The sequence below is a fragment of the Melanerpes formicivorus genome, unplaced genomic scaffold, assembly GCF_026170545.1.
Source record: "Melanerpes formicivorus ecotype bairdi unplaced genomic scaffold, bMelFor1.0.p_v2 SCAF_72, whole genome shotgun sequence".
In the NCBI taxonomy this organism is placed as follows: Eukaryota; Metazoa; Chordata; class Aves; order Piciformes; family Picidae; genus Melanerpes; species Melanerpes formicivorus.
The window spans coordinates 1,626,281-1,639,126 of NW_027142424.1; the positions used below are offsets into that span (position 1 = coordinate 1,626,281).

The following is a 12,846-nucleotide window of genomic DNA, read 5'->3' on the forward strand; positions in this document are numbered from 1 at the left end:
CTATTTTGGAAGCTGAAATAGCACTCCAGTTGCCCTTAAAAACTTGCTGACTTTTCCTGTAAGAAGAGAGTCTGGAGAGCATTTCCTTGCACGTGTCTTATCAGTAAATCCTATCATCTCTGCTGCTTTCAGATGATTATCAGATAAGGTTTTTTAAAGGGCTAAAAGTAATGCTATTATGAACTTACTTCTGCTTCCCCTCAACTTTTCTGTGTCTCTACAGAATCAGACTTCACTCTGCTCCAAACTATGGTTTCCCCAAGTTGGATAAAAGTATTTGAGAACCTCTTCAGGGAAAACAGCAGAGCAAGAAGACAAAAAAGTGAACGACAGACTAAAAAGTGATCTGTGCATTCTTTCAGCTCTTGGAAGTAGTTCATTTACAATCTCCCCTCACAGCACAGCATCTAAGACTCTCACCAGGCTGGGGGCAAAGACAGAAGCCATTTAAACTTACCTAACAGAGAGGGTGAAGTCTCCTGGGTTGCTTTTGCTGGGCCGTGCCAAAAAGCTGCCATCTACTCCTCTTGTTAGCAGCAGGTTTTCTGCCTCCACCCCAGTAATATTTGGATGAAACCATCTACAAGAGGTTAAAAAGAAAAAGAGTGTTAATAAATAAACAGAAGATCTTGGGGTTCTCAAAATTAACTGACATGGTAAGGCTAAACAGAACAACCCAAGAGCTTCCACACCAGGAAGCACTGAATTCTGATCCTCAATTAATAAGGCCACCACAGTAAAAAGTATAAATTATTCATTTCCTATTGTATTGCAGTCCTATGGATTGGCAAGAGATGTCTTTTCAGCACACACTCAACTGCTGGGATTAGAATTATAGCAAAGGTAAGCACAGACCACAAGTCACACATTTTCCTTCCTCCAGGAAGGCACAACACACACACAAAAAAACCAACAACTCACAGACACTTAGAAAAGACACTTAAAAATAAACCAAAACATCCCAAGCAACACTTGACACTGCTTTAAAGATTAAAAATAATTAACAAAACCTCATGCTTTAGGGCACAGGCTGACCACCAGGTGACCCAGGTCAAGAAAGAACTTCACTTCTTCCACCTTCCTCAAGCGATGCGGTGCTTGGTGCTGCCAGATTCAACAGCACTGCTCTGGCTCCCAGCTACCGCGGCTATTTCCCCGGTCTGAGAAGATCCCACTTAAATACAACCACAATGGAATCTCATATTGATATCCACCACCCACAAACACCCTTCCAAAGGGTGCCCTGCCAAAAGAGAGCTGTATATGGGCTATAGCTAAAAGGCTCAGTGTCCCCACCTATGGCACTGAGAGGCTTATTCTTAGCCACCCAGCTCCACATCTGCGTTTTCTCTTTACCGACAATGGAGGACTTTGGTTGCACCGCTGCAGTACTAAACTACATCTGTGTGTTGTGGATGAAAGAAGTTTTTGATGAGGCATGATTTTAGACAGCAAACTTTGTAAACCCCCAGCAGCCCAGGGACAGAGATGTGAACCCAGCAACTAAGAACTGGTTTAGTGGCTTTGTCACGCTTGCATTTGGCAATCAAAAGCTCATCTTTGTTTTCCAGGGCTGCCACACATCGGACACTCTGCAGGGTACAAAGGAAACTGCACATCCACATCTGTGGAAAGAACACGGGCTGCTCCTCTTTGTACACCAGGTTCTTAGCTTCTCCAAAGCAAAGCAAAATGTTAAGGCAAAAGACCCTGCAATCAATCTCATTACAGACACGAGTGCTGTATCTAAACCAAAACTGAATCACATTTCAGATCGTTCCTGACACAGTCAGCGTTTCGTGCTAAATTGCCAGAACAGCAAAATATGCAAGTGCATAGCTAAATTTAGGGTTATTACTTCAATTGTTTCAGCAGTTTCTTCTGCACTGTAAAGTTCACAGAATGGTGTGGAAGGATGATCATCCAATCCAGCTCCCCTGCTCAAGCAGGGGCACCCACAGCAGCTCGTCTAGGCCAGGAGGGTTTGGAATCTCTCCACAGAAGACGACTCCGCAACCTCTCTGGGCAGCCTCTTCCAGGGCCCCAGCACCCTCACACCTAAGTTCCTCCTCATGTTGAGGTGGCACTTCCTGGTTTTGTTTGTGACCTTTGCCCCTTGTCCTGCTATTGGACACTACTGAAAAGAGCCTGGCCCCATCCTCTTGCCCCCCACAGGTCCTAGAGCTCTGGCTGAGCACTAAGATCATCTCCTCTCAGGCTGCTCTTCTCCAGGCTTAACAGCCCCAGATCTCTAAGCCTTTGCTCCTCACAGAGATGCTCCTATCAAGGCCTTACCCAGTCCACAGAAACATTCTAGAGAGCTTTCAAAATTCTAGAGTACCCAAACATTAGCAAGTCATTCCAATGGGAATTGGGATTACTCATGAACCAATTCCATTTCAGTAACACAGGATTCTTCTGGGTAATCTCATTTTGTTGCTGTTCTACTTCAGGACACTCTGCTTGCACCAAGAATATCTAGTGCATGCTACCACAGCTTTAAGTCAACAACAACAACAAAAAAAATCAAACCTCTGCAGCACAGGTCATGAAAAATATATGGTAAAAATACTTCCAAGTTATTACAGCAAATGGGAATGAATTAATAAATAATGCTACATTTATCTAATGACTACTCAAAAGGTCAAGAAAATTCTGGTTGGACGCAGATAGAAGGAAGTGCACAAGCATCAGTACCTGGGATGAACTGAGACGTTTCAGAACATGACAGGGTGGTCTGCAGAAGCTGACAACCTATCTACCAAACTCCCAGCCCTAACAGTTTGGTTAATTTAGGAGAAAACAGAAAACAAACAAAGATAAAAACCCACCACAAGCACACACAAAAAAGACAGTCTGAACAGTTGACAAGCTTTTAAAACACACAGGGGATTCAAGGGACACTTTGGCAAGCTTTGAGTTTACATTCAAAAATGTATTAAACACATAAAGGAGAAATTAACTGAGTCAGTCCTACAGGTTGACTATGTAGTGATAGTCTATAAACTGTAATTAAGATAGTATTTTCTGGATCTTAACCCAAACCCTGCTACATCTCAACTAACTGTACGTGGGTTGTTAAACAGAGTAAAACAACAGGGCAAAAAAAATGGCAATTTAATGAACAGAAGGGATTTCAAATAGCCTGTGCTTAGAGGTTAAAAAAATAGTAGGAAACAAGAGAAAACTGATAAACCAAACAGAAAGGACTGCAAATAACTTATGCTTAGAGGTTAAAAAGAAGAGAGGTTGTCTAAACCAAAAACCTCCCCCCACACATCCACGCTCTCCTGCTGAGGACGGCAAAAAGTAACCGCAGCAAAAGCAAAGCTACATCTGGAAGACCTAGGAGAGTTTGATGCACTTTATGTAACTTTCATTCTACTGCTAAGCGGTTCTCCTGCTCCCTCATCTTCGTATTTTTGGCTTTGAGTAGGAAGATGCATTTGTCAGGCACCCCAAATAGAAAAATGGGGGTGTTAATGATCTCTGCTCAGCGGTTCCGGCCCGGTGATGGAGGTGGCTTCATTTGAAGTGCTGCCACCACATGCGTGCTTCTGAACCGTGGTGGGCTCACCCCTTCCAAAACCAGCCAAGGGGATGCAGACACAGGCACCGGTAACACAACCCTTGGAGAGGACTTTCTCCTGCACTTCCTTTTATAGGGATGGAATGTGGTTTAGACCTTTTCCTCCTTTCCTTCTCCAACCTCTTCTGGGAGCAGGTGCAGAGCCTGTCCCAAGCAAAGGGCGTCACAGCCAATAAATACAATCAGGAAAGCTACACACACACACATAAACCCACACTCTAATTAAGCTGGCTGTCCTCACTATGCAGGGAATACTCCTCACAGCACTTCTGATTTGGGGGTTCAGCAGCAGATTATTCCAAGTCCCTTCTTAGTTTACAGCAAGATGATAACGTTGGCCAAAAAGTAACCAGTGAAATGGAGGGGGAAACTCATTTATAAAATTAAGGAGATAGCAGCTAAGCAAGAAACCTTTTGAGGAAAAAACACAGGTGAAGAAATATGGCCTTGCTAAAATCCTCTCTTTTTTTTGACAGCATTATGCACACCAGATCAGCCCAGCCTGTGTTTTTTAAGTCATCCACTGCCAGCATATTTCTCTTTTACCAAACGGAAGAGAGAAAAGAAGCAATCAATACATTTTTCCATGCTGTGATTGAGCTTTTCTAATCACCTTTTCAAGAGCAGGAGAGATTAAATCAGTTCTGAGTCTCAGCTGTCACAACGGTAGCACTCAGGAAGGCAGTGGCTGGTAGTTTAATTATTTCTATTTATAGGCTCATCAGTTTGTATTTCTCATCTTTTCCCCAGTCCCCCCCACAAGCTACCATTTAAAGTTCTGAGCAGAATCAAAAGGATTTACTCCTGACAAGGAGGAAGTTCACAAGTGTTTCCAGAAGGTAACTTCTATACAGTGTGTGAGCAGGGATATTCAGAAACCCCAGCATACACCTCCACACCTTTCAGAAGAGCCCCAAAGCCAAATCCAGCTGTAAATGGCCAATGGACTCAAAACTGACCCAATTAGTGTCACCATCTCACACAGAACATGAAATGGAGAAGTTATGCTTTAAAGAGATATTACTTAGAGATGTATCAGAGTTTAGAATAGGTATGATAGGTAAGAATAAAAGCATCTTTTTTTTCTTTTTCTATGGCAATAATTCCTCTTAAATCCATCATTTATCTTACCCTCTCAGCCCAAAAGAGGACCGATAAGACAAACATCAAAGTAACGTTGAAAGGACAATGAGCAACTACAACAAAGAACATATTCGACTGTTGATCATCCTGATTTTGCAACACCATAAGGTTTTGTAATTAGAGCGATGCTGCTAATAAAAGGAGAGCCCGGCTCAGGTCAGCTTACAACGGCTCATTTCGGAGTTGGCTCATGGTTTGGTTTCAGTAAGGTCACCAGTGCTGGACCACCGACAGCAACACGGCCCTCCCCGGCCTCGGATTCTGGGCTGAGTGGGCTGGCACAGGGATAAAATTCACCCCTCAACGCGAGATCAAAGGCACACGCGGCCGCGGAGAGACTCGTCTGGACGCTCCCCAAAGCCAATGTTATTGGGGCAGCTCTGGCCTCTGAACGGGGTCGGTGGAGCCTAAAACCATCCAAACCCACCCACCCCGGGGAGGGAGTCAGTCCCTCCCTGCCGTGCCGCACCGGTTGGGCGAGGGTCTGCTCGCCGAGGAAGGGGAGGCGAGACCAACAGAGTGAGCCAGGCCCCAAGCCAAGGCGAGGCGGCAGCCGCAGCCCCACAGCACCAGGAGGGAGCACATCCCGCCCCAGGAACGGGCGGGGAGTGGGGCAGGGACGCGGCTGCGGGCGGCGAGGTGGGGGCTGCCCTTGCGCCGCAGCCATGGGGCGCGGGAGGCCCTACCCGTCCAGCGCGGCCGCGGAGAGAAGGCCGAGTCCGGCGGCCCCCCAAGAGCGGGTGCTAAGGGGCCCGGGCCCTGCACGCCTTGGAGACAGGCAGCCCCCTGCCCGGCCCCCTTCCCCTCCCCCCACAGTCCCCCGCCGGGCTCGGCGCTGCTCGCTCCCGCCTCACCTCCGCGATGTCATTTTCCCCCGTGGCGCTGGTGGGTGGCGGTGCGCCCGGCCGCCCCCCTCGACGGCCGCCTCTCACATGGAGGGGTCCCCCCGGCGCGGGCCGCGGCCTACGGGCGCCCTGAAGGGAGCGTGAACAACAGCAGCTTCAGGCCCCGGAGGCGCACGGAGCGCGGCGCGGCCCGCCCTGCGTCACCCACCCGGGCGTCATCCGGCTGCGACGCCGCCCCACCCCCGCCGCAACCGGGAGCACGGGGGAGGCGGTTTGTGGAGGGAGGAATGCAGGGACCCACCCTAGGAGCGGTCCCTGAGTGATACCAGCCATAGAAATAGCGGAGTCTCATCTCCCAAAGCCGAGCGCGAAGTCTTACCTCGGCCATGCCCCGGGCTGGAGAAAGGGGCAGGACCATGAAGCCCGCTGCCGGGGCCGGCAGTCAGTGCATAGTCCCCACGGAGACGGGCCGCAGGTGGCCGGTGCTTTACCCCTCTCCCCGGGTGACCTGGAACTGAGAGGGGGACATGGGGGCCTCCCAGACTACAAATCCCAGTGTGTTCTGCGGGCGGCGTGGTGACGTCAGACGCAGCGCTCTCTTTAGGCCACCGGTACCCGGATGTAGGTCCCTTTCCTTCACCGGAAGGTAAGAATGGCGGATCGGCGATGTGTAGGGCTCAGATACGGCGAGCGTCATCCGCTGCCATCTGCCCTGGGGTGGCTGCACTGGACTCATGGGCCTGGCTCGGAACCTTTAGGGAGGCGGTAGTAAGGGCTGGAGACCGATCTGGAGATAGGGGATGAAAGAAGTGTAGCTATTTGTGAGCAGGCCTGGCCGCGGCTGGTGATGGAGGCCGCGCTGGGCCGTGACTGATGGAGTTGGAGCCTCCCAGGGCAAGTCGGAGTTTATAAGGGCGCGCTGGCGGCCAGCAGGGAGGTGGGAGCAGGACATGGCTTGAACCGGACTGGGGGCCCCTGCAGGGCTGAGCGATGGTAACCCGGGCATGGCCGGCGTAGCCCTGCGATGTGGCAGGGCCCCGCAACTCCAGCGGGGCTGGAGCACAGGGCGGCTTTGCTTTCCCGCTGGGCCGGTGGGGTCGATTGCATCTTCGGCCTGTGGTTGGGCTTCTTGATGAGGAGCTTATAGTTGTGGAAGTACCGTGGAGGAGCCTTTTGCATGGTGGGTGTGCAGCAAACTGAATGCTTTCTGGCTCTGTAGTGTCTGTGTTCGCAACAGTCAAAGAGGTGACTGAAGAGTATTGAAAGGGAGCAAGAAGTCAAATTCTAGTTGTTTCTGCAACTTGGAGGCTCCTCTGTATCTTGCAGTTAAGTTATAATTCCTGTTTTGCTTGGCTCTGCAGATGGCAGGTGAGAAAAAGACAATGGAGAAGGCACCGGCTAAGAAGAAGCCGGCCGAGAAGAAGCCAGGTGAGCAGAAAGCAGGCCAGAAGGGAGCAGGTGAGAAGAAGAAGGGGAAGAAGTATCATTGCAGCCGTAACCCTGCCCTGGCCCGTGGCATCGGGAGATACTCCCGGTCAGCCATGTACGTCAGGAAAGCCCTCTACAAGCGCAAGTACACTGCTCCGGAAACAAAGGTAGGGTGAGAAATACTCTGTTCAAATGCTTGCCTCCTTCGTGGTGGCTTTAGTTTGAAACGTCACTTTTTATTGCCTGCAGATAGAAAAGAAGAAGAAGGAGAAGCCACGGGCCACCATCACCAAGCCAGTGGGGGGAGACAAGAACGGAGGCAGTCGAGTGGTTAAAATCCGCAAGATGGTAAGAGAAGGCTTAAGGTTTGATTTTGGGCAAGAGAAGGCTTAAGGCCATTATGTTTGATTTGGGGCAAGAGAAGGCTTAAGGCCATTATGTTTGATTTGGGGCAAGAGAAGGTTTAAGTCCATTATGTTTGATTTGGGGCAAGAGAAGGTTTAAGTCCATTATGTTTGATTTGGGGCAAGAGAAGGCTTAAGTCCGTTATGTTTGGTTTTGGGCAAGAGAAGGCTTAAGGCCGTTGTGTTTGGTTTTGGGCAAGAGAAGGCTTAAGGCCGTTATGTTTGATTTGGGGCAAGAGAAGGCTTAAGGCCGTTATGTTTGATTTGGGGCAAGAGAAGGCTTAAGGCCGTTACGTTTGGTTTTGGGCTGATTGATGCATCTCTTACCTGGGATGATGTAGCAGCTGCAGTCCACCCTGTGCTTCACTGGGCTGCTGGCAGTTGTCTCCTTGAGATATGGAACTAGTGCTTGTCGTCAGGGGAGGTGATGGTAGTTTAGGGGATGGTTAGTGGGTGGCAGTGGGTTGTCCTTTGCGATCTGTGTTGCTGTGGAACTCAGGGTGGTTCAACACTGGTACAACGTTTGTTTCTCTTTCTAGCCCAGGTACTACCCCACTGAAGACGTTCCTCGCAAGCTTTTGAGTCACGGCAAAAAGCCCTTTTGCCAGCACAAGAGGAGGCTGCGGGCCTCTATTACCCCAGGAACTGTTCTTATCCTTCTGACTGGTCGTCACAGAGGCAAGGTAATAGTTGGGGACTTTTCAGGTGGCTTTACAGCGTTTCTGTGCTGAAACCATCATGACAAGCAGATACCACAAATTTATGTGCTGATTTCAGTATGTGAAGGGGGCATACAGGAAGGCTGGGGAAGGACTTCTCAGGATCTCAGGGAGTGATAGGACTAGGGGGAATGGAATGAAGCTGGAGGTGGGGGGATTCAGGCTAGATGTGAGGAGGAAGTTCTTCACCATGAGAGTGCTGAGACCCTGGAATGGGTTGTCCAGGGAGGTGGTCGAGGCCCCATCCCTGGGGGTGTTTAAGAGCAGGCTGGATGAGGCTCTGGCCAGCCTGATCTAGTGTAGGGTGTCCCTGCCCATGGCAGGGGGGTTGGAACTAGATGATCCTTGTGGTCCCTTCCAACCCTGAATGAAACTATGATTTCGCAGGGCGCTGCCCACCCAGGAGATGTGAATCCACAGATCTCCTTTCCTGTGGATCCTATGTAGGGGCTTTCCTCTTGTCCTTCTTTTAGTGGAAGGAGTTTCTAATTTTCTACACAAAGCTTGGAGGTTGAACAAGCCAGGCCAGTTGCTTGGACAAAATAGAGCCCATGCACTGCAAAATGTCAGAGCTGTTGCCTGTTGGTGTTGCAGTGAGGACAGAATTTCACCTTAGAGTAGCTGTTGCACAGGAAGGAAGACATTTTCATTCTTAATACAAAATTATTATTGTTATATTTAGGTGTGTTCATCTTAATGGTGTTTACTGATAGATCTTGACTGCCATCTGTTGTTTTCTGGAATTATTCAATGTCATGTTTCTGAAGAGCACTGTTCAGGGAAGGAAAACTTGACCAGAAATAATAAAATGCAGCTGAGGTTTGGCTCTGCTTGTGTGATAGGTTGTGGTGCCCTTCTGGGTTTTAATCAGTTCCTGCCATTGTCACCTACAAAGAGTTTTGGTGACATGAGAGCTTTCCCACCACCCTGTAAAACAGGCAGAGGCTTTGCTCAGCCTCGAATGGTGAAGCCCACAGAGATTTGGTGGAGATGAGGTAATGGTCAAAGCTGTACTGGGTTAAGTCTTAGCAGCTTGACTTGTGTGGCGGCTCCTTCTCGAGTCATACAGTGGTGCCCATTCCTGGGTGCTTGGTTGATGCTTACACCAGCAACACAGGTTAAGGGTAGGCACAGTCCTGGTTCAGTACAGCATTGCAGAGTGCTGGCACATTTTACTAGGGCTTGTAGTGATAGGACAAGGGGCAATGGCTTTGAGCTGGAAGAGAGATGATTTAGACTGGAGATCAGGAAGAAATCCTTGACACTGAGGATGGTGAGACAGTGGAACAGGTTGCCCAGGGAGGTTGTGGGTGCTCCTTCCCTAAAAGTGTTCAAGGTGAGGTTGGATGAGCCCTTGAGGAACCTGGTCTGGTGTTATGTGTGTTATGCCCATGGAGGAGGGGGGTTGAAACTAGATGATGTTAAAGGTCCATTCCAACCCAAACCATTCTGTGAGGACTAACGTCGCATGTCTTCCCTTTTCAGCGTGTTGTCTTCTTGAAGCAGCTTGCAACTGGCCTTTTGCTTGTTACAGGTAAAATACTTCTACAGAAGCATGGTGCTATTGGTTTGGGGGGGGGGGTTGTGGATATGGGGGTTTTGGGGGTGTGTTTTAAGTTGGAGTTTGTCTTGGGGGTCAGTAGTGCTGCAGGTATGCGCATGGATGGTTTGGTGCAATGTGTGTTCCTGTAACTATGTGGAACCACATGGTGTGGCTCCTGGAGGTGAAAGGGAGATAATTAAGCTTCAGTATCTGAGTCTGAATCTGGAGGAGATCCAGAAGCACTTTTTCGCTTTTCTAGAGGCTGTGGGAAGGGCTTTATGGATTGTTTAGATCTGGCTGTCAGCATCTCTGAAGGAACAAGTCATCTGACACACTACAAAACCTCAACTCCGGAGCCAGTGGTTGTTGCCAAGACAGCTGACCTCATTTCCTCTTCTGCCTTTAGGACCCTTGGTTATCAATCGTGTTCCTCTGCGTAGGGCCCATCAGAAATTTGTTATTGCCACTTCCACAAAGGTTGATATCTCAGGAGTGAAAATTCCCAAGCATCTCACTGATGCCTACTTCAAGAAGAAGAGGCTGCGTAAGCCCAAGCACCAGGAAGGCGAGATCTTCGACACGGAGAAAGAGGTAAGGAGCAGGATTGCTCAGCCTGTGCTGAGTGTCCATGGTGCTTAAAAAACAAAAAGCCAGACTGGAGAGGAGTGCTTTGGACAATTGAATCTGAAGTGAGGGGATGCCATTTAACTGAACTAATTTAGCAGCATTGTGATGAACACCATTTAAATTGGGGGATTCTTTGCTGCTACCCAAGCAGAACCTGGCAAGAAGGCAAATGGTCTCCTGGGGTGCATGAAGAAAAGTGTGACCAACAGGTCAAGGAAGGTTTTCTTTGCTCTCCACTCTGCCTTACTGAGGCCACATCTTGAGTATTTGCTCCAGTTCTAGGCTTCCCAGTTCAGGAGAGACAGGGAACTGTTGTATAGTGTCCAGCAGAGGCTACAAGGATGCTGAGAGGACTGAATAATCTCTGTGAGGAGGAGAGGCTGAGAAACCTGGGACTGTTTAGCCTGAAGAGCTGCCTGAGTGGGGATGTTTTCATTGCTCAGCAAGAGCTAAAGGACCTGTGGGGTGCAAGAGGATGGGGCCAGACTCTCCTCAGTGGTGTGCAGTGACAGGACAAGGGGCAGTGGGCACAAACTGGAACCCAGGAGCTTCAGTCTGAGCAGGAGGAGAAACTTCTTTGCTGTGAAGTTGCTGGAGCCCTGGAGCAGGCTGCCCAGAGAGGTTGTGGAGACTCCTTTGGAGGGATTTCAAACCCTCCTGGCCATTGTGCTCCTGGGCAAGCTGCTGTGGGTGCCCCTGCTTGAGCAGTGGAGTTGATCTGGATGATCTCCAGAGGTCTCTTCCAACCCCCCACCATGCTGGGACTTTGGGATTATTCCACCAATGTTTATTTTTTCCCCTCTCTGATGAAGAGACCTTTACTGTTTTGCTACTGCAAACAGCATGCTGCTGGCTGCGATACCCGTGACAAAAGCCAAACACTGGCTTCTGTTCTCTCTGCCACCTCTGGTCTCCTGCCACCTTTCCTGTATTTAGACTAAAGGGAGAAAAGCTTTCTTGAAAATGCCAGGAGCTGGGGCTTGCCCTGAATTTCCTCCTCTCCACAGAAGAGTCTGAAGTCACTGCAGGGTTTTAACACCATCCTTTGTACTTTCTAGAAATACGAGCTAACGGAGCAGCGCAAGGCAGACCAGAAGACTGTGGATTCCCAGGTCCTGGCACAAATCAAGAAGGTGCCTCAGCTTCGTGGCTACCTGCGCTCTACATTCAGTCTCTCAAATGGAGTTTACCCACACAAGTTGGTGTTCTAACTCTTCTGAAATCACCACATTAAATCTGAATGGAAAAAAGCAAGGGTTCCTGGTGTTCTCATTGCAGTCCGTAAAGGAACGTGTTGAACAAACATTGTGTGTTACTTCAGGGCTAGGGTTGGATGAGACAGTCTCTGAAGGTCCCTTCCAACCCTAACTACTCTTTGATAGGGGACCTGCTGGTGGTATGAAATCCTGAGGCATCGCATGTAGATAGAGCAGAGGAGGCTCAGGGGAGACCTTATTGCTGTCTACAGCTACCTGAAGGGAGGTTGTAGACAGATGCGGGCTGGTCTCATCTCCCAGGCAACCAGCACCAGAACACAAGGACACAGTCTTAAGCTGTCCCAGGGGAGGTTCAGGCTGGATGTTAGGAAGAAATTCTACACAGAGAGAGTGATTGCCCATTGGAATGTGCTGCCTGGGGAGGTGGTGGAGTCACCATCATTGGAGGTGTACAGGAGGAGACTTGATGGGGTGCTTGGTGCCATGGTTTAGTTGATTAGGTGGTGTTGGGTGATAGGTTGGACACGATGATCTTGAAGGTCTCTTCCAACCTGTTTTTTTCTATTCTATTCTTGCTGTTGTGTAGGTGGCTCTTGATGCTTATCTAGATGACTGGAATTTTGGGTGGACAGGGTTTTGGGGTGAAGGTTTCATTTGGTTGGGCAGTTTGGGGATGGGTGGGGTTGGTTTTTTTGCTGTTTAGTACGACCAGAAGCAAATTAGCACTTGAATTTGAGCTTTCTTAACCAGGAATGAGGTGGGAGGAGAAAAAACAAACAGTTTCTCTTGATAAAAGAGGATGCATGTTCTGGATTGACTGCTTATAGGACACAGTCCTCACTGTAACTGCCCTCACTACACAAAGGGTATTGAGGTGCTGGAGTGGGTCCAGAGAAAGACAATAGGGCTGGTGAAGGGCCTGGAGAACAGGTCTGATGAGGAGCAGCTGAGGGAAGTGAGGTTGTTCAGCCTGGAGAAAAGGAGTCTGAGAGACTCTCTACAACTTCTGGCTCTCTACAGCTCCCTCAAAGGAGGCTAGAGCTAGGTGGGAGTTGGTCTCTTCTGCCATGGAGTGTAAGTGATAGGACAGGAGAATAAGTGATAGGACAAGAGGAAACAGCCTCAAGTTCCAACAGAGGAGCTTTAGGTTGGGATATTAGGAGATACTACTTCACTGAAAGGGTTCTTAAAGAGAGGAACAGGCTCTTCAGGGGAAGGTGCTTGAATCCTCATTCCTGAAGGGGTTTAAAAGAGGCAAGAGATATGCTGAGGGACATGGTTTAGCATCAGACTTGGTAAGTTAGATAATGGTGGATTCCTAAAGGTCTTTT

General features: G+C 49.1%; 2 protein-coding genes across 3 annotated transcripts in view; one reads left to right on the forward strand and one right to left on the reverse strand.

The window, feature by feature from the left end:
- The window catches only part of PTPN11 (protein tyrosine phosphatase non-receptor type 11), a 35,902-nt gene extending 30,138 nt beyond the window's left edge, over nucleotides 1-5,764 (reverse strand). For both annotated transcript variants that reach the window (XM_068163364.1, XM_068163363.1), the window contains exons 1-2: nucleotides 5,587-5,764; nucleotides 458-580 (exon numbers count right to left, since the gene is read on the reverse strand). In XM_068163364.1, the coding sequence (XP_068019465.1) occupies nucleotides 458-580; nucleotides 5,587-5,600 (137 nt within the window). In that variant the 5' untranslated portion in view covers nucleotides 5,601-5,764. The remainder of the gene's footprint in view (nucleotides 1-457; nucleotides 581-5,586) is intronic.
- A 1,147-nt stretch (nucleotides 5,765-6,911) lies between these two features.
- Nucleotides 6,912-11,558, forward strand: RPL6 (ribosomal protein L6). Its single transcript, XM_068163365.1, has 6 exons — nucleotides 6,912-7,172; nucleotides 7,255-7,353; nucleotides 7,949-8,092; nucleotides 9,614-9,662; nucleotides 10,078-10,262; nucleotides 11,357-11,558. The coding sequence occupies exons 1-6, from the start codon at nucleotides 6,939-6,941 to the stop codon at nucleotides 11,507-11,509; spliced, it is 864 nt and encodes a 287-aa protein (XP_068019466.1). The 5' UTR covers nucleotides 6,912-6,938; the 3' UTR covers nucleotides 11,510-11,558.
- Nucleotides 11,559-12,846: the final 1,288 nt, after the last annotated feature.